Source organism: Odontesthes bonariensis, chromosome 6 (genome assembly GCF_027942865.1).
Source record: "Odontesthes bonariensis isolate fOdoBon6 chromosome 6, fOdoBon6.hap1, whole genome shotgun sequence".
NCBI classification, from domain to species: domain Eukaryota; kingdom Metazoa; phylum Chordata; class Actinopteri; order Atheriniformes; family Atherinopsidae; genus Odontesthes; species Odontesthes bonariensis.
This window is the reverse complement of record NC_134511.1, coordinates 19,901,270-19,928,717: the sequence shown is the minus strand read 5'-3', so window position 1 is coordinate 19,928,717 and position 27,448 is coordinate 19,901,270. Positions and strand designations below refer to the sequence as shown.

Below are 27,448 nucleotides of genomic sequence, written 5' to 3'. Positions count from 1 at the left end.
TTGTGTCACACTCTCAAACAAAAGAGCAGACTGAGTTGTTTACCCTTTTACTGTCAAGTCTCTCCATTAATGGTATTTTTTATTTTCTCTGTCTGCCTCTCTTAGACCAGCCATCCAGGCCGGTGGTCAGGACAAGGCAGCAGCAGCAGCAGCAGCAGCCAGGCTCCAAGGGACCGAAGGGTGGTGCGGGGCGTGGGGGCAGTGCTCGGAGGGGACCTCTCTAACCAGCACCACCCCTATCACCATCCATCACTGCTTGGACGGCCTACTGCTTCTGAGTGCCACCACCCGGCTCAGCCCACAGCCCATAACCCTGTTCTGAATCCGACTCCTGGCTCTTCCAACCCGTCCTCCGCCCAGGCCTCGCCCACCACACCAGCCCAGCTTCAAGCTTCACACCCGGGTCTTAGCCCAAATCAGGGCCCAGGCTCCGGGTCTGTGGTGGCCAATCACACCTCTGTTCATTCCCTGTCCAAGCAGCTCAAAGGGGTGTCCTCCTCCTCTGAGTCCTTAACTCCAGGAGAGGGAGGAGGGGGAAGGAGAGGAGGTGGAGATCACCATCCTCAAAGCCATATTCCCCGTGCAGTGGGGGCTAGTGCTTCTTCCAGCCTTCACAGTCTTGCTAGCAGGGGGAGCCCCTCTCAGAGCGTCTCATCGTCTGATCAAGCCTCTCCTCCACCTCCCACTCCTTCATCAGCCTCCTCCTCCACGTTCACTGGCCGTTTAGGACAACCCCCACGAGGCCCTCTGTCTCTGCATAGCTATAGTCGTAAAAATGTCTTCCTCCAACATTCCCTACATACTGCCGACCTACAAGCTCTGACGCAGAGAGACAGTTGAGAGCACACAAACACTCACACCATTCCAGCCACAACCAGCCACGTCATCGACCCAAGTGACGAAACTGTCTGAATTTCAAACTGCTGCTTCTTGGGTTAAAGTTGCTTATATGTTACTGCTGCAGTCCTCCCCCTACGAATCATCATCACACCCGCTTACAGTCACACTTTGAAACCCAGACCAGCTCTTGACTCACATTTTGTTTGGAAATTTAACACAGCCTCATATGCAACTTCACACACACACGCACACACACACACACATAGCAGGCAGTGAGAATGAAAAAAGGCACTCACCCGTCTATCAGAGCTCCCACGTTGTGTCATGCTGACAGTTCAGATGAGCTTACGCCCACGGAAACACAAAGTGCACACAGACTCACGAGCACTTACCCATGCACACAAACACAAATGCAGCCATGCACACTGAAATGCACACTCTTGACACAAAGACATCATCTGTGATATCTCTGCTTCACCATCTGCACAAATGACACGGTGTTAAAATTGATCGAAGCGATGAGGTGTCCGCATTGTTTAAAGATTTATTTTTTTATCCATGACTTGACCATTTTAACAGTGTGCTCCTTAACGAGGCTGATCGTAATTTGCGCTTGCAATAATATGTTGCCACCGATCAAACGCGCCATGCGCTTCGCTGAACATCCTCAGCTGCGATCCTTTCACTGCATGCGTTTTAAGATTTGGGAAAAACACAGGTGGGCATTTTGTGCTCTTTTCACAATAATGTCTAAGTATCATCTTTCATCTCAGTGTTCCAAGAGGGGAATCGGGCATGTAGCTGTTTGTACAGTGTTTGGAGAACGGAATGTCTCTCCTTGTGCTCATAAACCAGTAGATCTAATATTGTCTTAACACTGGACCACTTTTTTATTGTCAAAATTTAAGGTTGCTGTTTGACCCACGATGCACCGTATACAAGAATCAGTGTCTGGCCATGATGTCGGATTGGTAAAGTAAGGTTGTAATGATGTTTCTTTCTAAAAATGACATACTGGCAACTTGAACAATTCAGTACCTTGTTAAGTTAAAACTAAGACTTTTTATGACACGATTAGGGCTCCACGGAAAAAAACACGGTGGCATTACTGCTGGCAGACATGTCTTCTTTAACTAGTTGACTTCGACAATCATTTCACCGAGTCTGCATGGAGAATCAGCGTATCAGCGAATGGCTAACTTAACAGGTTCCACGCAAGGAATTCTCATTTGTCACTTTCATTCCTTTAAAGCGTCACTGTTCACGACAACCTGGCCACATTCATTGAAGACGGTGAAGACCAACAAAAAACCATGATTGAAAATAGACCAGCTTTGTGTGACATTGCTGAAAAACACAACAACAAAAACAACACATGGTTATGTATTTTTTTTCTTCTTTTTAATCCTCACACTCCTCAGGTTACCTTTAATGTGCATAGCGTTATCCCCCTTTCTGCACTGTTGGGTTAAGTGTTCTTGTGCAGGCGTGTGTCCGTGGGCGATTTTGTTTGCCCAGACGCTGGAGACATGAGGAGAGACAGCAGGGCGCCTCTTGTCACCGCTGGTTCTTCATGTCGGATTGGTGTATAAGAGCCCTATTAGAGCAAATACTGCAAGGAAAGCCATTTACTTGATCAAATTAAGACGCGAAAGAAGCCGAAACATGAATCTGTAAGCGATTCAGTTTGTAAAAAGTGCAAGCGCAGAGTTTTTCCACAGAAACCCAGTGCTTGTATGTAACCTTCTTTACTTTTTATTGAAGTTTAAATAAGATCACATTCGGCAGGTCAGGCGAAGACTCGCAGGAATGTTGTTTTGGAAAGGGAGAAACATACCTTTTGAATGGCATATACATTAAATACAACTGCCAGAGACTGCTGGGTTTTACATGTGGGAACAAGATGTTTCACAATTACAAACGTCAGTTATTTGTATTTGTTTTTCTTTTCTTTTTTTTTTTTTTTAAAAACTGCAGGACTAGAACTAGAACTGTCATTTCATTCTGCCACTGTTGGAAGATCTGGTCTGTAAACTGACAAAACCTTTGACCAGTCATGTCTTTCCCCATCAGCTCTGAGGTAAACAAATCCCACAATGTGAGGGGGGAGGGGGGGGGGGGGGGGGGGGGCTACATTTGTGCTCTGTGCAGGCGAGTGGTTCACAGCTCCTGGCGTCTACACACCATGTGAAATGTTGGAGATGTTGTTGACCTTGTCTGTCTCTAAATAGCATCTGGCTCGCGGGGAGTTGTGTTAATCATGCGTGTATGCTGTGATGCACACCTCACGAGGAAAGAACCTGGTAGAGGTGAAGAAAAGCCTGAAGGACAGCTGCTCTGGTTCTCGTGGTGAAAGCTGTAACTCTCCTTATACCGTCGTCCCTCCTTTTGAGTCTCATTTTCGCCACTGTCCCTCCCTCACGTTCACCCTTTTTTTCCTTTTCTTTTTAGTCCATGGACATTCTATCTCGACATGATGTTGCTTTCTCCCTTTCCTCCAGCATCCCACTCTATGACTTGCAAACAGTAGCTGCTTCCTCTGTTTTCATCAGCTATCCCTCTTTAGTGCCTCCTTCCTCGCCTCCGTCATGTCCCGGGTCTCTTCTTCTCTTCATCTCTTGCCTCATTTGAGCTTACTTACACAGAGCTTGTACCGTCATGCTGTGTATCTGTTACAGACTCTGTTGCAGTGACTCTCAGTTCTGGGCATTGGGACCTGCGGCGCTGCTGGTTTTCATTCCAGCTTCCTAGTCAGGGAGTAATTTTACACCTGGTTAATGCAGGTGTGTGGCTGTAATGTGGCTCCTGAGGAGCTCGGCCAACATCTGCAGCTGGAATGTGAACCAAACGTTGTACAGGTGATCCTACTTTGTCGCCAGCAGAACTCTGAAGTAACACTATTTACATCCTTTTTGATGCATCGACAACATTTATTAAAAAAATATCTAACTGTTCCCTCAAATTAAGTTTTTTCTCCCTGTTTGAAACGACTCTCTGTGCTGAAGTACGTCCTGCAGGACGAGGCAGCTGGTAAATGCTACATGTGACGACAGGAAGAAGCCACATGTGAGATAGCAGTTCAAACGTACCTCATCAACGTCACATCTTCAGCTCTTCTCAGCAGGATGTTGTGCATGTAACATACCTCATAACATTTGTTGGGAAGTTATTTATTAAATTCTTTTTTGTTTTGTATTGTTTTTTGCCTTATTTCTATTTATTGCCACACAAGCAGTTTCATAAAAGTATCTTGGCACTTGCCAGTAAAGGAAGAAGTCATGACAATTATAGTAAAGATGAAAATGACAATAACGATAATCATGTTGTTGTTAGAATTTTATTGAATCACAAATTTTATGCTGTTCTAGCTCTTTAATTACACTGCCCGTCCAAAGAAAAAGTCACACCCTCTAGTATTTCGTTGGACCACCTTTCGCTCTGATTACGGCACGCATTCGCCGTGGCATCGTTTCGATGAGCTTCTGCAACGTCACAACATTTATTTCCGTCCAGAGTTGAATTAAGTTTTTTGCCAAGATCTTGTTGTGATGATGGGAAAGTCTTGTCCCGCTGTGCAGAGTCTTCTCCAGCACATCACAAAGATTGTCAATGGAGTTAAGGTCTGGACTCTGTGGCGGCCAATCCATCTGTGATGTCATCCCTGAACCACTCTTTCACAATTTGAGCCCGATGAATCCTAGTATTGTCATCTTGGAATATGCCCGTGCCATCAGGGAAGAAAAAAATCCACTGCAGGAATAACCTGGTCAGTCAGTGTATTCAGGTAGTCATCTGACCTCATTCTTTGGGCTTTTGGTGTTGCTGAACCTGGACATGACTGACTGCAGCAACCCCAGGTCATAGCACTGCCCCCACAGTAGGCGCTAGGCATGATGGGTACATCACTTCTTACCCTGATGCGCCCATCACTCTGGAACAGAGTCAGTCTGGACTCACTCTGGACCTTCTTCCATAGCTCCAGAGTCCAATCCGAAGATGATGCTTCCCCACTATCCTTCCAGCTTTTAATAATGCGTCGGGACAGTTCTAAACCCAATTTTAGTCGTTTTGGCAATCTCCTTAGATGTTTTATTTTCTTGAAGCGTGCCAATAATCTAACGAGACGAGAAGCTACTCATCGCATCAGTTAGGGTTAAATAACTTGTTGCCAGCTGAAACATAACCATCAACGCAGTAATTATCCAACGGGAAGCTTTTAACTATTTGCTCAGATAAATCCAGGTGGTGACCTTTTTTTTGGGGGGTGGGGCAGTGTATCTTTCGTTAATTACTGTTCTCCTTTTTTCTGAATTACTGTAATATTGAAATTGAACTGTATATTTGTGCATAAATCATTATTTCATTTGATTTTTAGTCAAATGTTTTTGTGTAAATAAGGATACTGATATTAATCACATGTTGCTTGTTGGAACACAGGAGATTAAGACATGACACAAAAAAAAAAAAAAAAGCACCCCCCACCCCCAATTACCAGTTTTAAATGCAGTTGGCCGACTGACCTGCAACCAAAGAGTTTCAGGCCTTAGCGAGACACCTGAAAGCAAGTCTGTCTGACTTGGGAAATGTCATTTTTACACGTGAAGGCCAGTTCACTCACTGATAGAAATTCACCCTTTGCCTCTTTCTTTCTATTTCTATCCTTAACTTAACTTAGAAAGACACAACATTGCTATATTCTATGCTATAACAAATGGATGCTCAGAATCTCCGAAAGCTGCTTGTTGTTGTTCAAGTTGTCTCAGTACGTGGTACATGAACCTAGTTGGTAGACTCGTACGGGGAGCCCCGTAGTTAGCTGATGAATTTATTAGGTGTACTGTTATCCGCCCACATGAATGTGGAGGAGCAGACGCAACTCTTTCCTCATGGAGTTGCTTTTCACTCTCCCTCGAAGCTGTTTTGAAATTGTATCTCTTTGACAAGAACTATTTTTAATGAACTAATATGTGATGAAATACTTGGCAGTGTGTGTCTATCCAAGGTTTTATCCCCCCACCTGAGTCCGTCTTCATAGTTTTTGTCACCCACACAGTTGTTGTTGTTTTTTTTTCACATGAGAAAAGTTTTATCAAAAGATTTTTGTCCACTGTGTTCTTTAATGTTCATATTTAATACAAATAAAAATGATGAAAACAGTAAGTGAAGATTTTCTCTCTTTTTTGCCGTATTTTCTTCAAATGACTTTTTTGGGGGGGCTTTTATATGAATATAAGGAATCTCTTCAGTACGCCAGGGACGTGTTAAAGAAGTGTGACAGAATAATGGACTTTGCTTCCATTAAAAGGTGCACTGGGATAAAGGAATAAGTCTGGGGGACCCGTCTCCTCTCGGGCAGGGCAGATTTGACTGAACAAAAATCTAAAGGAAAGGAAGAATTAAATCAAAGACTGGAAGTGCAGGATATGACAAAGCATCGAGTAAAGAATCTTATGGGCCATCGCTTTAAAATACAGCGGGAAAACGTTTTCCATTCTGACTCTGAAAGGTTTTTGCGGGGCGGTGAGAGCCAGCATAAATAATACCATCTTCTTCAAAAAGTTAAACACAAGCCTATTTGGGGAGGTTTTAGATTTGGCGGGGCCCATAAAGTGTCAGAAGTGTTTTTCGAAAATCAAAGCATGGGTTTGTGTGGGGGTGGGTAGACTTATAGCCCTTTGGGAGGACCTGTGCGCACCCCTTTATGTCTGGACTCACTCAATAGTCAACCAATTAGTGTTGGTGTTGTGACTGGCTGAGGAGCGCACACACGGGATCACAGGTCTGATGCTAACTTGCTGTAATTGATACGACAGGAGGTCAGCGCATAAGTAAACACACTCTGATTATCAGGAGCTTTGAAATCCAAAGAGATCACCCCATAAACGGGACACATACTTGTGCTGCTAATGATGAATCCTCTGCAGGGTGTAAAAATCTGGCTTCTCTGGTACTGTGTGGTGTCGAAAAATAAAAATCTATGACCAAAGTGACTCATTGATTTGCTTACTGTTGGAAAATGATGACAGCACGTTACTCCAAGATGCCTTTTTGTGCGAGAATCAGTCATTAAAACAAAAAGGCCAACATCCAGTTCTTCCAGAGGCTTCTCCATGGCAACTGAGATGCGGATCAAAGCTTTGCTGCGAAGTGGCATCTTGGAAGCTCATTGTTTCTTTAATCGTGTTTGCATTTAAATGCACAGGGAAGTGAAAGTAGAATTAAATATCGGACATTGTTTAAGAGCACAGATACGTTCGCTCTGGGGTCATTTATTTTTTTGGACTCATTTTCATGAACTATTAAGGACCATTTATTCGGGCACCGTCTTGTGCATTCCAAATATATGAAAAAAAAAAAAAAAAAAACATGCTCAGCGTGTATGAGATCAGACAACACAATCATGACCCTACCTGCGTCCCAGAATTTAAGAAACCAAGCGGTTTTCATTTACTTACACCCGGTAAATGCAGGTGTGCGTCAGAAATGTGGCTCGAGGAGCTCGGCCAACAAATATGAAGGTAGAACCACTGCATCGTTGGCCCTCTTTAAACCGTCTTTAAACTATTCGCGCAATTCAAGACGTATAAATAGTTTTACTGTCGCCAGTGACGTCGTAGCTCCCAGCAGCACACCAATCAGCTTGAACCGTCCCGGGGTCTAATTTCAGCCACTTGTAGTTGTTCAGGTGCAAACGGAAACTGAGGTGAAACCTTTCTGACCTCATAATGGAGCCTCCTGAGTCCGGTGGGAAGCTGAGCACTCAACACTTGACGTACTTGTAGGTGAGAAAAAACAAAAAACAAAACCCTCATCATTCCTCTTATCTCTTTCTTGTCATTATCTGAGCCTCCCCTGACTGATTTTTAAACTAATTAGCTGCTTTAACACATATAGAATGGGCCGTGTTTGCATCGATAGTCTGTTTTGTTTGCGAAGGTAAGACCTGTTCTTTGTATCATTTTCCACCTTTTTTCAAGCCCCCCTTAATTAGTTCTTCTTGGAAATGTGCAGGTGGGAATTAAATGTCGCCTTTTGATAACCAATGCCCTGCTTTTAAAATGTCCAGCCATGTACCAGCCTCAATGGGTCATAGTGCGCGTTTGCATGTGCATTAATGCCTTTGTTTTTTTGTTTTTTTTTGTTTTTTTATCTAAATCAAACTTTGTGCCCCTTCAGGGATCTCTCTTCTAATTTCCCACTGCTGATCTGTGCTGGAAGGAAAAACACGCTTCATTGAAGTTTAAAGTTGAGCCTAAAGTATGCACTCTCTTATTTCATGTAGGCTATTTGAACCGAGTGTTGCACTTTTTGTAGAAGTATTTCGTGTTATTTCACCTCATGTGCACTACTTCTCTGAGTTTACATTTAAAAAGCTGGACAGAATCCACGAGGATGCGTTGGCTCCATAAGCCATCTGTCCCTTGTTTGCTCCACCGCTCTTCTTCCTCACACTTCTGTCTTTGTCTGTCCGAGCAAATTACTCTTGTTGTCCCCTCTAACTGTCCAAAGCAAACTTTGTTACTGCATCGGATAGCCAAAAGGCTGCTGGATTGCTCGCTTTGCTGCAAAGGCAGACACACATGCACTCTGCACAGCACACAGCCTTCTCTCTTGCCTGAAGTTGCAGAGATCTCTTGCACACAGAGATCCACACAGACTCCAGCTTTCTGTAAAATCGGGCTTATTCTTGGATGTGCAGTTTGCTGCCCATAAATTACAGAGCTTATATCAGACACGGCTCTGGCGAATGCTGCCAGATTGGGATCTGCAGGGGAAGGGTCAACGTTTTGAGCTCTCCCTTCATTTTCCTCAAACCACACCTGAGCAGTTATCGTTTTGGCAGGCTGATGCCAACAGTTGTGCTGTTACCATAGAGGATAATAAATGACACGCAGCATTTTCTTTTCTTGAAGCCACGCCACAAATTAACTTCCACATCAATGTCAGGACCCAATGTTTTGCTGCAGAAAGGTTGCATTGTGAAGCGATGACCAGTGTCGCTCTCCTCCTCGTCGCTTGGTCATGGAGTGTTTTAATCTTTTCACCAACTGGAGGAAATGCCTATCATAGGATCTTGGCTACACGTTTGTTATTATGGTGCGAAGAGCTGTAAAAAGGAGGCCAGAATATAAAATTTGCCTACCGTAGAGTGTGAGTAATCTTGCAGTCTTGCAGCCCACGTGAGTAATCTTGGCTGTTTTTTTAGATGTGCAAGACGAGGCAGTCTATCAATCATGCAAGACAAAAGTGTGCTTTCCTAAGCCAAGATCTCACTGACGTTTGTTGCGTGTGATTCACAGGAGAGACCGATCGGACTATAAAGGCGATTATTGGATTTGTTTCACCTTCGTTATATGATGATGATGACATCTAATGAAAGTACGAGGCTTTGTTTAGGGGTTTTATTACAGAATCAGTCCTTGATTTTCTTACTTTGCCAGACTTGCTCCCAGATTTGACAGCTGAGTTTCCTTTAAATTTTACATGGGTTATCTTATTCGAGTTATGAATATCTTACCTACTTTCTGTTGGGCATAGGAATCCTCTCATTTGTTGGGAGTGCACATTGAAACTTGGTTTTTCCACTTTGTGAAGCAGCTCTCTGTGCCCTGTGTGGAGGGAAGCAGTAATGGGACATAGAGGCCTTTGAAGTAGAAGTTTCCAACGGTTACGTTTGGACAGAGTGTCTACAGCTGACAAAGTCTCTTAAAAAGAGAAAACTGAAAAATCAACAAACTGTGGCCCCCTGCAGAGCACTGCAGCGCTGGACCATCTTTAACAGCAACAGTGGTGGGGGAGGTGATAAAGTATGGGAAGCTAAGTCAGCTGGGATTTTAGTGGGTTGCTTAACTAGATTTCTACGTTATCATCTGAAGAAGTGTTGTAACAAGCCTCGTTTTTACTTCCTGTTTCTTCTCAGGGACGCTAACCTGGATTTGATACTCCTTGCATCCAAATGACACTCATACAATGTATTTAGGGGTTCAATTTAGATATATACATGCATGTTTTCTGACAAAATAATGTTTGCTTCAGCTGGAGGGCAAGCAAGAATATGTGTCCTTTGACTACCAGCCTCAGCCTGTGACAGTAAACGCTGTCGTGTTCTCCGTTTTTTAAAATGTGTCTCTCTGGGGACATTTTATGCCCAGTGCAGTTAACTTTCTGGTCACGTTTTACCAGCTTCCTAATGAAAAGCCAATAAAAAATAAATAATAAAGCCGATTTCCAACTTGTGGTCATCATTACTGATTTTTTTCTTTTTTTTTTCCTTTCTCCCATCAAATTTGATCTATTGCGGTGTTCTAGAAATATTCTCCTGATGGAATATGTTCAAATGTATTTTTTTTTTTTTGCTTTTGGCTTCATGTTGTCAATGGATAAATTTGACTCTCGTTACGTATGATGACAGCTTCGTGGTGGGTGAGATTTATGAGAACACAAAACCTATGCTTTGCATTTAGGTTACAGCTTAAATGCTCAAATTAGGCAAAAAGAATTGGGCTTTTTCCATTCATCTTGTTTTGATCTAACTGCCAGCTACTCTTTGCTCAAACCAGGCACTTTTCTCCACATACATTCCCCTCATACTCTGCTGTTTGTCACATAATTAACTCCTCCAGTGGCCTGGGGGTAGATACACTTGTACTCTCCAGCGCCCTTTTTTCGCTTGTCAGTTGGGGGGGGGGGCTTTATCAAAGGGGGCCGGTTCCTGTTGAGGTTCATGCTACCTTTCTCATATCCCCCATTTGCAGAGGACCTCGTACTACCCAGTGGGAGTCAGTAGTGCAGTAACAAGGACATGATCCTTCTTTGGCTGCCCGCACCTGTACACTGCCACTTTCTGGTTGTTAGAAAATGCATCCAAGCTGGAGCCACAGCTGCTGGAAACTGAACCCTAAACCTGGGTCTACGCAGAGATTTTCTCCTGGGCAACTGGAGGCTGCTGGATACATTTAGTGGATAATGGTTGGATATATCAGTGATGATAAACATACACTCAGTTATATATCCACACAAATAATACCCACAAAAGGTTTGTAGGCACATTGGCATCCAAAACAATTATACAGTTGAATGCTCTATGCTTTGTTCACTGGTACACAGCAGCTCACTCCACTCGGATCAGGATATGTTTTGCTTTGCATCATCCCCTTTGTACTGAGTCACATTTGTCCTGTCAGCCGGCAGTATGTTTTTCCAAAAATCTCTCTCCAGTCCTGCGTGTGAAACGAGAGAGGCTTCTGATATGGCTCGACATCTCAAAGCAGATGCATCGCTTGACTCTCCACTACACCGCTGTCTTCCTAAATAAAGAGGAGCACATAACCGATTTTGATTTACATTTTTAGAATGGCTTTTTTGTGTTTGAACCACCAAGATGACGCAACATTTGGCTTCGGCTTATATGAGCGTACTCAACTGTGCCCTTGTTGCCCACTCAGTGTCTCTCTGGTACTGGACTGCTATCTGTATAACAGAAGACAAATTTAGCCCAGGCTTTTACTGGAGGCAGATGGTGGGGTATTATGTTGAAGATACTGTTAGCCACTGGTGACTCCTCCAGTCTGCCCACTCTGCATCTCTGCTCTTTTCCTCCTCCACTGAGATTTAAAAAAAAAAATTGAATGTGATAGGCCATTTTTGTAATGTGAAAGGAAATTGGCACACAGAGGAGCTTAATTTTTCTGTTATTTTATTTTTATTTCCTCCTCTTGCCTGCTCCTCCATCACCCACCCAGTTCTCTCTTGCTCCTTGAGTTGGCATCATGTGAACCCATTCACAAGCAGTCCTTCCTTTTCCCACTGTTGTGATTTTCATCTGCGTGAGCTTTATGTGAACAATGAAAAATGTTTTAGACAAAAATAGTAGTGGGAGTTGATGATTGTATAGGGTAACTCCAACTGTTATCATCCCTGACTTTATTTCTTTTACAGCGGTTGCCTACATTTTCAAAGTCACTGCTCCCCCGCTACCTTGAATAATAAAAAAAAAGTTTTGAAGGCTTGCGTGTAACGTCACCCTTTTAAAACAGACATTACTATTTATGACAGCGCTCAGCGCTCCTGTTCTCTGGCCTATTAAGATTTGAAGTAAATTTAACAGGCTCTTGGTCAGTTAAGCAGATGTTCCAGGTGGTTTGTAACACAGAACCATCTGGGATGTTCTCAATGGAAAATGCTTGGGAAAAGGGCTGGGACATTTTAAAAATGCTCAGCAAATGATTGATTGAACCATCTGTTTATCACCAACTATTATGCGACAATCTAATCAATCAATCAGCGGAAGTGCCACCCGTGGAGCCATTTTCAAGTTCTTGTGTAAGTGAGTTTTAAAATTCAAAGATCTGGACTTAAGGCAGGCCAGTTGGGGTTTGCATGCTCTGTGTCTATGAAGCCACGCTGTCGCTAACTCTGACAGAATGCGGTCTGGCAATGTTCTGCTGAAATGAGATCTCTCAAGAAAAGAGGTTGCCTTCTTGGTAACGTATGTATGTCTCTCAAAAATTCCAGTGTACACTTTTGCCTTGATTTTTAGCTTTGCAAATATGTAGGTCAGCCATGCATTGGACACCATAAATTCGTACACCTTTTTACAGTTTCTGGTTTTTGCACCTTTCATTGATAACAGCCTGGATCGTCTTTCTCACCTTTACCATGTAGCTCTGGTCTGTTTTTGCCAAAAGCCATTAAAATGTGGACTCTTCAACGCGGGTCTTTCCGACCACGTACGATAAGATTGTTTCCAGAGAACTCATCTGTGCAGGTTTGAGGTATTGCTTCCTCTCTGTGTAATACAGTCTCAGGTTACATTTCTGCATGCAGCGGTGAACTGTGTTGAGTGAAAATTGCTCTCCAAGGTACTCCCAAACTCACGCAGCAACATTGATCACAGTTGCATGACAGTTTCTCATGCAGTGCCGCCCGATGACTCAAAGGTCATGCACATCCAACAGTGGTTCCATCCATTCCATTTCCCCAGAATTCCTGAGTTGTTTCACGGTATTTTACAGTGTTTATGCTGAAAGACCAAAATTCTTTGCAATTTTGCATTGATAAATCTTGTCTTTTATTTAGTTTTTTTAGCTGATCTCTGATTCTCAAACAGAATTTGGCACAAATGCAATGAAGCTGGTAAATGAAAACATTGAAAATGATTTCCTATAACTTAAGCCTATCAAAGGGCTTTTCAGGGAAATTAGGTTGGTAATATATCTGTGACAATCAGACTTTCAAAATCGGAGGACACTGTGTGAGTGTTAACTCGGTGTTCAGAGAGTTTTTAACTAAATCCGAAAATATCCTCTCGCAGCCTATACGTGCTCTGTGCATGTTTTTAAAAGTAAATCTGATGTCTAACAGCCCCGGGACTAGGGGTGTAACGGTATGAAAAGTTAACCTCACGGTTATAGTGAGGTTAAATTTAGGTTTTCGGTATTATCGCGGTATTTTTAAAAGTGTGTTCAATCTTTTCAGAAAGCACTGATAGGCCTACACAAGCTGAAAAAAGTGCAACAGTGTTTATTATATTGCAAAATCTTATCAAAAACATCAACAATTAACATGCGTTTTGGCCGCGTATTGCCGCGGCAAGTCTGCACAGTTTCAGACTGCGAATGTTGTTGTGTTTATTTTAAAATGAAATACAGTGTCACAGAGCGAAATACAGGCTAACGGGGTGAAATACAATCTTACAGGGCAAAACACTGGTGAATTTGGGCGATTTTGAATTATTTTTCCGTCTGAAAGTTACAATTCCGTTTCAAAGGGTACATTCTGCGATTTCCGTCCGTTTTCCGTTATCGCGGAAAATCGTTGGCTCTACACATGCAAAGAGATACTGTAGCCTACAACTGTATGATAAACGCAACTCAAATGTGCACCCGTCTAGCTCTGAGGCTAACGTTAAAGATGTGTCCCGATTAGCTCCACACTAACACCACTGAACGGACATGTGCATGTGCCGTAGGCATCTGTTTAGATTATTGACACGTTATTAAAAAGTTAGACAGACGGATCATTGCATTCTGCTTCAACCCGATGTCCCCACACCATGCATTTATTTATGCATTTGAGCTGAAACATTAACGTTAACTTACCTTGCATTGGCTATACAGTTGTGGGTGATGATCACGGAGATGAGCAAGGAGATTTGCAGATCTGCAGACAGGATAACCATCTTCTATCAACTGTCCCCCGGCATTCTTATAAAACCCAAAATATGCCCATACTTCGGATTTAGTCCTCTTAGAGGGCTGATAAATGTCCTGACTCTGAGTGCTGTCATCTACACCTTCGGTCATGATTCCAACTTCAAGAAATGCACGTTGTGGGCTGCGCAGTGAGCATGCGCGACAAATTAAGAACTCGGATGAGGCTGGGAATGATTAAACTCACGGTTTTCATACCGTATTATTAACCGTGATATTAATGATATTTGAAATGAACGCGGTAATTGTTATTGTCAACACTTTTTATCGTGGTTTACCGTCATACCGTTACATCCCTACCCGGGACTAACGGCGTTGAACCAGAAACTCTGGTTTCTTTTTTTGTGTGAGGATTTATTCAGAGGGTTTTCTCCACATCTTCTCATGTCCACATATCTTTTTTATCAGATAACTCTGTTATCGTCTTGAGTTGTATATACTTTTATCATGTTCAGTTCAGTTGTATCATAAACCACCTCTGGTGAAAATTTGCTCCAATCTTTTGGCAAATGTTTGCACAAGATGATTTTCTACTGGGAGTAGTAGAACAAAGCATTCAGTATCCCTGCTTTAAGATAGTCACATATTCAGATATCCTGGATCAATAACTCATGTGAAATGTTGCTAAAACACACACCTCTTTGCACAGGGACCATCTACAAAGTGCAACACCAACGCGTGCAGCCGCCTCTGCAGTTTTTCGTGTTAGATAAAGTGGGTTGTGGTGATCTTATTTTTTTTACAAAAGAGCTCTGACCAGTTAACTGGAGCATGTTATTCTGAGATTTATATGAAAACGAGTGAGCTGTTATCTACTTCAGTGTTTCAATTTAGTTTAGAAAAGCTCCAAAAATTGCACTTAGTTAAAATGATAGAAAATAGAATTCCATACGGAATTTAAAAATGATCCTGTCTCCTGTTTGCAGATTAGAATCGGTAATTCAGACATGGTCAGAAATTGGAGTAGGCCAAGAACACTGCGTTACTTTTTTACTTTTTTATTTTTCATACTATCTATCTTTGCTTGGGAAACATCAATTCTTAATTTGACTTTTGATTTTATGCCCCCCCAAAAAAATTCTGCTGTGATTTGAGAGTGGATGATGGTGTATGTGACACTGTCGAGCGTATAGAGCTGCAGTGTTAAGAGATGATGGGTTTGACGTTCCAGGAAGAAAAACGCAATAAAAATAAGGTGAGCTACAACCTATCCCTGTAGAGAACTTCAGGGGCATAAGTGATACGTCATTGCTCTGAGGGGAGTAATTTGTGAATTAGCATCACTGATAGATGTTTGTGTTTGGATTTAAAAAATATCTATTAAGAAATGTGTCAATGTGCTGTTTGTGTTGCATTAGCATTTTATTTTTTTTTGTCTGTGTAAGATATTGTGTGTGTGTGTGTGTGTAGGTAGTCTCTAGGTGCAGCAGCTCTGTCGGGGGACCGCTGAAAAAACAGCAGGCTCATTTGCTGCATGATTATCGACAGGGCCACCTACGTATGCACTCACACACTTTAACTCTCATACAGACATACACACGAACGCCACACACGCTGTTTCCTGTCTAAAGTGATTATACCAGCCAAAAAACCTGCCATATGGCTTCCACAGAATCTGCGTTTGTAAAGATGTTTAGATATGGATGGTGACATTGTGATAAGGACACGTAGAACATGAGACTACAGAGCAGATGCCAAATAAGAAGACATCTTAAGTGGCGCTAACAGTCCAGTGCTGTCTCAACTGTTGGAGCAACATGTTCAAGATGCATCAAAGACAAAGTTGGTGTCTGTTAGTCAAGTTAAGTTTAAAGATTTCTCATTCATTGATCATGGTTCACAGAGTGAAGAGGTAATTATCTTGTAGATAGAAGTGAAGTAGAAACACAACCAACTCAGCACTAGCGTTTCAGCAATCTGTCAAGGATGAATGTTCTGGGGAGTTAATAAAGCTTTACTTGAAAGTCACAGGGGGAGGCTGTTTGAAATGTTAAGATGTGAAAGAATTTCAAAGCAAATATTTTTGTCACAGAGCTCAGAATTGTGAATACGTCTGGGGGAAAAAAATAAAAAAAGCAGAATGTAAATAAGAAATGTATGCAAAAGAAGCCTGTTCAGTCTTGTTGATTAGTTTATATAAAATTGATATCTGATTTTGAGTAGGGAGTCGGTGCCTGTTCTTTCAAATATGAGACTTCAACTTAGTTTTTCACCATTTAGATATATTGAAATCGCATGTTTTACGTAACCCCCAAATAAAAAATCCATGGAATTCTTGAAGTAGATGGACTATTCACTTTTTTTTTTTCCCTAAGAGTTGGAAAGAAGCGCCAGCCTGAGGCTAGAGAACACCACTCAGATGATAAAATGCCACACACCTGCTCCAATCTACTGCACTCACACAAAACATACACTCACTGACATGAACATCAATATGCATCAGACTTAAGAAGAGAGCCACTGCAGGCTCTTGTGCTTTTGCTTTGATGTGTGTAAAGCAGTCTGGTGTTTGTGAGCATAAATGTGCATTTGTGGTCATGCAGTCTTGTCTTCCTTTGATATCGTGCTGTCAAAGTTAGCTGTGAAAGTTCCAACGCAGTCTTAACTTTTGCGATATGGTGCCAGGTATAGTTGAAACCTCTGAAAAGCTCGAGGTTTTGATTAAGACTGGTCGAGGCTCGACTCTTCCCAAAGAGAGAGGTTAGGACTTTGTTAGCAATGAGCTCCAATGTTGCCACTGAGGGATTTAAAAAAAAAAGACTTTTCATGAGTTGGCTTCATTGTTCCGTTATTTAATTAATATTAGAAATTGAAGGGTTTGTGACAGCTCTAGTTAGCCAACTTAGAATTTTAATGCAGATGGTAAGAGCATAATTCACACGTACAATTTCTCACTGATTCAGGGACAATGGGGAGAATAAGACTCCTGCAGTCTGCCTCGCCTCTTGTATAACACCTACACTTTTTTACACAAGTTAAACACAATCGTTATGTCATAATATGAATATTACACGTTTTTATCCATCGGGATGCTTCCATAATTTTATATTTTCTTCAATATTATTTTTTCTTTAGATTAAAATCGTTTTTGAGTAAATTTAATGATGCATCTGTACAGTATACACCATACTCACACTGCCTTGCACATAGCTTTCCATTCGTATGTGTAATATGTTAACAGCACAAATCTATCCTGCTTATTGATAGATTCTTGTATTTGCTTTAATCTCATCATGGATGAACAAAAATGTCTCAAACATTGCAGGGTAAGGGGAGATGAAGTGAAAGCTGTGCCACAGAAAACTGTCAATGCCCTCATGTGATGCCCTCTTTACTTAATACAACATATCCACAGCTTAGATGAAGACTTGTAGCACTTGTGTCAACATCGCCTGTCGCAAAGTGTGACCTCACTTTTGAGCTTTTACCTCCTTTTAACATCATTATCACTGAAAGCACTCTGTTAACTGCAGAGAAAACCTATTTTCTCTCTCTAAGAGAAAGATCTCTTTTAGAGATTTTGAAAAAAACCAAAACAATCTAATCTTTAATTAAAAATGGACTAATGATTCTGTATCAATTATACATAAACATTTTTTTCATGATGAAGAACTGATGATGAAGGCTTGTCAGCAGTTGTAAGTAATTTTGCTCTCTATCCTCTCATGGAATCAAAGCTAAATTCATGGTGACATGCATATTTATATATCTATATATACAGCAGTTTCCACGACAGATGACACTTTGTCTCGATGCAGTGTGAAGTCAGAGGAAAGGACCCTAAGTAAAAGAAAATAAAAAATAGAAATACTCTTATTACAAATGAGAGATAACTTGCATCAGCCCAAACAGACAACATCAGAGCTACGGGCGGAGGACCAGCAACTCCAGTTATATCTGCAACGAATAATCGCATCGCCTGTACAGTACACAACCTTGCATGGAGATATTCGACCACAGATGTACAGATATGACATATGATACTGAGATATGATTTTCTTTGTCCTAATTGCACAGACCTTGCAGGTATTTCTGTGTAGGCCAAGAGAATTTCTGATTTGTTATCGCGAAACGGTGTACAAATCCCGGAACTTATCGGAGGCATAAAAAGACTTCTCTGCCTCTTGTGATGGCTCACTTGCTGCAAAATGATGAGAGTTAATCATCATTAGTTAATATCCATTTCTCAACATACACAACTATGGAAATTAACTATATGAATAACTAATCTGTGAACAAAGTCAGAAGAAATTTTGCTCTTTGTAGAAAACATTTTTTTTTATTTTCACTTTTGTTTTACACTGGCTACATCAAGTGACAAAATGTATATGCTTTTATGTACAGACATTTACTTTTACACTTTGTAGTTTAACCAGAATTCATTTCAATAATCTTTTTCTTTCAATTTTGGTTAGATGTGTCCACAGTTTAGTTAAAAAAAATTAAAAAAATAAAAGGTACAAAGATGTGTCAGTGATTTTGAGAATGGGTCATTACTTGCAATCCAGTGGTCAACAGAGCAGGTTTTTTTTCTTTTTAAATGAAAATAGACTCATGAAGATGAAAACATGTTTCTACTTTTGACAGACAACATCACTTAAAACTTGACTGTTGTTTCTTAAGAAAGTCACCCAAATGGATGTCTCCCTATGTAAAAGAAATGCACATTGTTCTTAGGTTTGATTTGATAACAAGTGATGGAATTAACAGATACATCTGTAACAGCATGGGGTTCACTACCGGAGCTCAGTTGTAGTTCAGCAGAAGCTGTGACTTCTGTCCATCGTGAGGGTGACAATGTTCCAACTGGGTGGTAACACATAACCTTTTTGATTTTTTTTTTTTTTTTGTAAGAATGAGAATATGGGACTATAATGTAAAAGGACAAATTACTAATTGAAGATGATTCATACCAGTCTGGCTTCACTGTTTTCACTGGTCAGATGGTCTGGGATAGTGCCAGCTGAAGCCAGGCAGTATTTTTCACTGGAGAAGCATAATGTGACTGATTAAAATCAAACTCCTCTTTTTAAATTGTTTATTTTAAGTGATGCCTCCATCAGAAATGCTCTCCGTAGCCATGATCACATATAGGAGCCGCCTTTTTTTTATTTTTTATTTTTATTTCTAAATATTGGTGTGTTCTGGTGTGGGGTTTCAAGGAGACGTGTCTGATGACAATTATGCTGGGCTAAAAATATTTATTTATTCATGCACTATAAATGTACGTTGGGGGAGGTAGGTCTGTGGTGTTTGGCACTGTGATGTTGGCAGCAGATCCTTTTAGTCCAGTGAGTGGTTGGGTGGGACCTCTGTGGATCAGGTTTGTTCTGGCACATTCTGCAGATGCATGATCGGATTGGGATGTGGGGAGTTTGGAGGCTGAGCCAATGCCATGAGCTCTCCGAGTTCCTGGAGATGATCCCTAAGCAGCTGTGGTGGTGTTTCTGAGAATTTTTTTTTGGGGGGGTGGCACGCTCCACTGCCTTTGCCACTGCCTCTGCAGGAACAGTATAACTTTGATGGGACATTTGCAAATGCAACCCAACTAGCCATGTTACACTGCCGTCAGGATAAACAAGTTCACCTTTTCCGCCTGCGCAGCAAATTTCACCCAACATCACAAATTTGCTGTAGGAATAGTACAGAAGATGGGTGTCTGAGTGTTCAAGGTTCACATTTCAAAAGTATCACTTTTTTTTCCTAATGCAGCAACAACAACAGAAAAACTACACTAAAATCCTATTTTAAGCAGGATTAGCTTACCTTAAAATTTAATTTTGCCAATGATTGATGCTGATAAAGTAATTAAAAAGTCAAACGGACTAAACGTTATTGAACACATTTTTGAACATTACATTTTGATGCAAAAGGCTTTTCGGTTATTTCTCGTTGCTACCCCTTCAGGTAATTAAAATTACTTGATTTGCAATTCTTTATTAGGAGTCGTTACAACTTGTCTAATAAATAAAATGTCTAATAAAACTTTCTTTAGGAACGCGCAGCAAAAGTTTTTCTCTGCGGCATCGCCTTCTTCTCTCCTTAGTTTATTGTAGCCTATCGTGTTGCACTATTGTGAGTCTTCGTTGTGTGTCTGGAGAATATTTATTTTGACCCGTTTCATGGCTCCCTTGATGTATTGCACTGTGAGCAGTCTTGTCTCACTGTTAATGGGGGAAAAAGGGGAGAGAGGGAAGGAGAAAGTTGTAGAGACAGAGTGCGAGTGGGTGAGTCATGCCTTTATTCGATAATGATGACCCATTGGTTCAGACGTGCGTGTCACAATTTCAGTGTCGAGGGAAAGCATTTGACACGCTCAGGACATCCTTTGGTTCCTGCCTGCTTCAATTAAGTTCCTGCTGTTTGTGGCTTTTGAGCCTGTGGCTCCACTAATCTGACGTGTGTCTATGTGGGTGACTGAATTAGTGCTTGCAAATCTTTGTGTGCATTTGTGTGTGTGTGTGTGTGTGTGTGAATGCTTTTGCCGGTCACTTTGTTCACATTTTTGCATTCTTACAAGGACCTGCTGCTGATGTATTTAGACTTCATTATTTTAATGTTGTTGTTTTTCAATGAAAAACTCATGAAAATAAAACTCATGAAATAAAACTCATGAAATAATTTCCTTTACTCTGGTGGTAACCGTTACATTACATATCCAGGAATCTATGACAATCCTTATCACATTATCCTCACCATCTCCAATACTCAAAATTGCTCCATACGTATGGTAATAGTAAATGGCTCAAAAGAAAAGAAAACCAGGAATACCATCAACAATTATAATGTTTTAGAAATAAGATATGCAACTTTGAAATGAAACTTAGAAAGGAAATGTGATGAGATATGACATGGGGTATATGAAAGTGACAAGTGCAAATATTCAGTTACGTCCAATTAATGACTTAAAAAAAAAATCTATCGGATGAAATGTGCACCAGAATTCAATTTACTAACAGTTCAAGTTATAGCAAGCACTTTAGTAGCAGGACAACTGCTTATGGAGATAAGTTGTTGTGAGTTTTTTCTCAGTGGAGCTCTGGCTTTTGCCTCAGGAGGGAAGTTCAAAGAGGCCACGACCGAGGTGGGATGGGTCAGAAATGATGTTGCCTGCCTGCTGCTTGGCCCTGTTGGAGTGCAGCTGATCAAAGGAAAGCAGTTTGGAGCTGATGATTCTTTCAATTTAGTGAATGATACGTTGTAGCATCTGCAAGTCCTCTTTGTCCACTACACTGTACTAGATTATGATGGATGATGTGAGGCTGAACTTGATGACACTGATGTAGAAGTGGATCAACACATTAAGCTTCCTCGGCTGCCTTGGGAGAAACAACCTCTCTTGGGGCCTCGGATTATGAAGTTTATGCAGACGTCTCATTTAATGTCCTTGGAGATGGTTGTGGTGAGGGACTTAAATGACTTCAAACATGGTACTGTTGATTGTAGCACTGGGTAGTGTGATATATATATATATATATATATATATATATTTATATATACCTCCCCAGAGACTCTTTGCCATGTTAGTTGCTCTGTAAATGTTTGGCTTTCAGCAGTTTAAACTGCACCATGATGCACCATTCAACTTCCTGTCTGTAGGGTAGAACACCTGGTTGCAGCCTGCAGGTTGTTTAAGTCAAAGTTTTAAAGGTTTAGGGAGGTTTAATGTTAAAGGTTTGAATTTATTAATTACTGTGAATTAGCTGGGTTTGAATGTTGGTTGTGACTGTATGATTGCATGAGATGCAATTTGTTCGTGAAACCATGTTTAAATACACTATATGAATTATCATTCTGATTTGATTTTATGCAGCTAATTATTGGAGCTCTAAGTTTTAAAAGTAAACCAGGTTTTGTGACCACTCATCTACTTGGGTAAAGGCAAGCAGAGTTAAAAAGAAATGGATCTGATTTAAGACTAGTAGCAATACTGCCACTGTACCTAAATGACATGTTTCAGTTGGTCCTCACTTTAACAAACTGTAATGCTTAACCACACACCAGTCTGACTCTGATCAATGAAACTGTCGCCTTACTCTACCTAATTGTGACATTTAATCCAATCGTATGCCCAGTGGGAGTGAGTGGGATTCATTGTTTGCCATTGATTGTGCCTTGTTGTACAGGCTGCAGCCAGATATTCTCGGGTGAACTTGTGGCATTGCAGTCATTTGGCCAGAGATGATAGCAGAAAGGAGGAAATCGAAAGTTACGTATGTAACTACGATTCTATGAATCCTGGATGACCGCCAGAGGCGGTGCTTTCAAGCACTGAATGATACATCTCGCGCATGCGCAGGTCGAGTGTTTATACCAACAACGTCACTCGTGACCCCCTGCTGACCCCGGAGAGCCTATATCTTCCGGCAACATCAGCAGGTCAGTCCCTACAGAATCTTCTCGCGAGTATACGAGGAATCTGAGTGACAGAACGCTCTGGCGGTCATCCAGGATTCATAGAACCGTAGTTGCATACGTAACTTTCGTTCTATTTCATCCTTACTGACCGCCAGAGGCGGTGCTTTCAAGCACTGGATGACTAATACCAGAAAAGTCACGAGGAATCCAGCACCTACTCACTTTACTGAGAGGAAGCAGCAGAGTCGGGCAGCAGGACCACAGCCAACGGGTGGGGAGTGGCAACATTCACTCGATAGAACCTGGAGAAGGTACTCGGTGACGCCCATGAAGCTGCCTCACATAGGTCTTCCAGGGGAACGCCCCGTAGGGCTGCCCATGATGTCGAGACAGCTCTGGTGGAGTGGCAGCTCACCCCAGCTTGCCGGGGGTGCCCACTTCCCTTATATGCCTGGGCGATGGCGTCCACCACCCAGTGGGACAGTCGCTGTTGAGGTTCCTGAGGTCGAGGATAGGTCGGAATCCACCATCTTTCTTTGCTACCAGAAAGTAAGTCGAGTAGAACCCCACGGGGTGCAACAGGGGATCTACCGGTTCGATAGCACCCTTGCCCAGGAGGACGAACAGCCCCTGGGCGAGGGCTCGGGCTTTCGCCGGGTCGCGGATGACAGTCATCCTGACTCGGCCATGGGTCGGGGGCCGACGTCGGAACTGAAGTTTGTACCCGTGGGTCAAGGTGGAAAGAACCCACGGGTCCCTGGTGGAAGCAGCCCAGTAGCTGAGCTGCTGCTGGGAAAAAAGGCCGACGGTCGGCCCCGTGGCCTCAGCGTCAGGCCCCCCGACCTCTAGAGGCTCCAGGGGCACGACGGGTAGTACGCGAGACCTGAGGTTGCCCAGGGGGCAGTCGCTCAGGCGCCCGAAAGGACTGTGCCTGCCGCTGAGCAGGCTGTGGGCGTGAGTACTGGGGCCGAGGGAGGCCCCTGGCCTGTGAGTGGGTGCCGCGCTGCGGGGCAGCTGGACGGCCCCTAGGGTTGCCAGGCGGCGGCGCGCTTCTGTGAAGCTCAGACAGCTGCTGTCGGGTCTTCCCAGCTTGGACCGTGCGCTCGAGGGCTTCCAGAGCCGCGGAACCAAACAGCTCCCCCGGTTCCACCGGAACACTGCGGACGGTTCTTCTGCAGGCCTCCAATAGAGGGGACTGCGCCAACCAAACCTGGCGGCGAGTCTGAACGAGAGTTGCCATTACCCGTCCCAACTCCCTAGACATCAGTGCAAAGGCCTGTAGGGAGGCGTCAGTAACACTGTGGACAGAAGTGTCCAGCTCGGTGTCCTGTAGGGATGATGACAGGGTGAGCAGCAGGTGGGACATGGAATTACCCATGCGAGCCATGCGTGCTGCCGCCTCATAGGCCTTCGACAGCAAATCATCCGTAACCCGGCACTGGGGGCGAGGACACCTCGCCTCCTGTCTCAGAGCCTCATCGGGTGAGACGATCAGGGCGGTTATAGTGGGCTCAACCGCTGGCATGCGGTCCAGGCCGAACTTGGATGCGTCCTGCATGGCTGCCAGGGTCCGAGCATCAGCTGTCGGACGGGTAGGGGCCCTAGGGTCCCTCCAGAATGTCTGTAATTCCCTCAGATACTCTTCTGATGGAGGTACAGTTAGTTCAGCGGGGGTTGAGGAGCGCCTGAAAAAGGCACTGGCCGAAGCTGGCAGAGCCTGCGGCACGTCCAGCTGCAGCCTGGCTAGAGCCGTACGAATGGCGGCTCCCACCGAGCCTTCCTCACTACCACCCGCAGAGCTACGGGCTGAGGAAAGGGAGCCCGCTGCAGAGGGACGGGAGGCTTCGTCTCCCTCTAGCACGTCCGAAGCGTAGTCCCGAAACATAGTAGCCGAAGCTGCTATGGAAAACGCATCCTCCTCCGGACCGAAGGAGGCCGCTGGAGGAACAAGGGCACCTGGCTGGGTTGCCCCAGCCCCAGGCTGGAGAGCCAGGAGGAGGGACTTCATGCTGTCAAGCTCCGCTGTCAGCTGATCCACTCTAGAAGTAAGCCCGGACCCCTTGGCCCTCTTCCCGGAGGTGGGGCCTGCAGTCTCAGCAGGCCGACACCGTGGTCGGCTAGACCGAGACGGGGCCAGCCGCTGGTCAGGGGTCAACTGGGGAGACAAGGGAGGGCCCAACAGGCGCTCTACCTCGGCCAGCCTTGCAGCCCTGACAGCATGAGGCAAGATGCCACAATTCATGCAGGACTCGTCTGAAAGACCCTGCCTCAGATGTCCGAGGCCAAGGCACGAAGGACACAGATCATGACCATCCTCAAGCTGTAGAGGAGCCATACAGGCCGAGCAGGAGTGGTTGTGATCCATGTTGGGACCACCTCTAGCTCTATATATATATATCTCTATATATATACACACAGTATATTTGACGATAGTACGTATTTACTAATTCTTATTCATATATTTCTTCTTCTTAGTTATAGATGAATGCTGGGAGCGGGGGGCGCACACGCCGCCTTACACCAGGAGAGGGGCAATTGTTTATTCAAACACTTATCTATAGGTGGATGCCGGGAGAGGGAGCCGCAAACGGTGCCTTCACCGACAACCACTATAGGCCGCCTGTGCTGGGAGCGGGGGGCGCACACGCCGCCTTACACCAGGAGAGGGGCTATTGCTGTATTTATACACTGTCTATAGGTGGATGCCGGGAGAGGGAGCCGCAAACAGTGCCTTTGCCGACAACCACCATAGTCCGCCTGTGCTGGGAGCGGGGGGCGCAGCCGAGGAAAAAAAAGGTTACAGACCTCTCGGCAGTTCGTTGCGGTCTCTGAAGGGCGAGCAGCTCGCAGCCTCGACGGGACGTCGCGAGACCACCAGCAGCGAACGATGAAGGAAGAAATGGTTTTGGAATTCGTCTCATAAGCAGACGCGGTAATACCTTGCGCAGCAAGAAGATGAAAGGGACTGACCTGCTGATGTTGCCGGAAGATATAGGCTCTCCGGGGTCAGCAGGGGGTCACGAGTGACGTTGTTGGTATAAACACTCGACCTGCGCATGCGCGAGATGTATCATTCAGTGCTTGAAAGCACCGCCTCTGGCGGTCAGTAAGGATGAAATAGAACACATAGCATCATAGTACTCGAGGTGGGATTTCCCAGGCTCACAAGCTTTCTCCTGTTTATCATGATGTTGGCCAGCTCCAGAAAGGCTCAGCCCCGATCAACTGAAGGAACATGTTTTGGACAAACTCTCTGTTCAGAGCAAGATCATTACTGAACCTTAGCCACTGAACTCATTAAATCTTGGGTTACTGGGACAGAGATGGTGCCAATAGTTGTGCACAATGTAAAAAAATCTCCTTAAAGTGTAGAAAAATGAATTGACCTGTCTTCATTATGACATAAATGGAACTTGTTTTGAGAGATTTAATATACTCCTGTCCTCACGTCTTTCTTTAGTATGGTATTCTTTTTTTACGTCACCTATTTTACAGGGAACAAATCAATTTCAAGCATTGCCTTTCTGTCATTATATTAAGTGCCATCTGCAAAGGAATTAGCTGCTTCCATCATGGATGGTTTAAAGTGAAACAGGCTGGGCTCAGACTATGTATTATTCCTACTATTCATCATCATAACACACAGGTTTCACACACCCAAGCACAGATTGGCTATGCCTACTTTGTTTTTTGTTTTCCCTTATGTATAATTTATTTAAACAGTTTGTAGCTTAAACAGTGGTATACTGTCATTATTTTCTCATTACATAATTGCTAGAACATTAGATTATCGCGAGGAGCAAAAAAAAAAAATGGAACCATTTTAATAGCAAAAAGACTCTTTTGATGTACACTGCTTTTAATCCATGGTTAAGTAAAAGCAAAAATAATAATAATGATTAAAAATAATAAGCATTTAATTCTGCAAAAAAAGTTCAATGAAAAATATGTTAATATTGGGGTCTACAATTATTTCTTTTTAACTTCTACATGCACATTTTTGCCTCTTAGCCAGTACTCTGACATCCCTGCAGTGGCAGTTCATTTAAAAAAAGCCCCAGATTATCACCGTCAATCAGTGCTGCAACTCGCCTGTTGAAAGTGTCATAGCTCTTCATGTACGTATGGTCTGCAACACAATCTGTATCTGTCTCTGCTTTAGTTGTGGCCCTTACCAGTGGTAGGAAATCGAGGCATTGAGTTTCACTGGGCCCTTCATGACGCCTACGTTTTCCGATGTGTCTATTTGACGGAGGCCCGAAGGCCAGTCTACTTTTATTTTATCTCTCACGCTCCTCCTACCACTCCTCCCTCACTTTATCTTCAGCTTTCAGGGTCAGCTGGCTAGACAGACAATTAGGCCGTATATCTTAGGAACACTGTGTACACTATGCGCCTATGTATATGTGAGTGTGTCAAAGTGATTCAAGAGGTAGGAAGACACCAGCATTATTTTTAGGCTTTCATACTCTTGTTATCAAGTAGATCTGAACTATAACTGTATACCTGCAGGGTGATAAGCATGCAACTTTTTTTAACTAAAAGAACAGAGGGCTGAGATGTGGGAGATTAAAAACATGATGGCAGGGATATTAATATGCTGCATGGGCTGTTGATGCTGTTGTATTGATTTATGTGCACTTGCGCACACGCACACACACGCACACGCACACACACACACACACACACACACACACACACACACACACACACATATTTAAACAGCAACACTAATACTTCCCCTCATATCCAGTTTTCCTCTTCTCTCCAATCTCATCTGTAAGTAAGAAGAAATAACAATTGCTTTGGCAGCAATGAGAAAAGTAAATTTAGAAAAAGAATCACCTCTCCCCTTCTCTCTGAAAGAATTCAGGCAAACAAATGAGTGCGAGGGAATATGAGGGTATATATGAGAGGGAGGATTGATGGAGGGTTTTGATAGAATTTACACCCCTGGTTGAATTGACAATTATCTGCTAGATGAAATTGGAATTGGGTTGTAGAAGTGGTGGGGACCTTTTTGCAGGGAAACCCCCAGT

General features: G+C 43.2%; 1 protein-coding gene across 3 annotated transcripts in view; it reads left to right on the top strand.

Moving 5' to 3' along the window:
• The window catches only part of ccser1 (coiled-coil serine-rich protein 1), a 112,370-nt gene extending 109,440 nt beyond the window's left edge, over window positions 1-2,930 (top strand). The window contains exon 11 of one of the 3 annotated variants that reach the window (XM_075467791.1): window positions 106-2,930. In XM_075467791.1, coding sequence (XP_075323906.1) covers window positions 106-840 — 735 coding nt within the window. In that variant the 3' untranslated portion in view covers window positions 841-2,930. The remainder of the gene's footprint in view (window positions 1-105) is intronic. The other 2 variants (XM_075467792.1, XM_075467793.1) reach the window with 2 other exon arrangements.
• The last annotated feature ends 24,518 nt before the right edge of the window (window positions 2,931-27,448 follow it).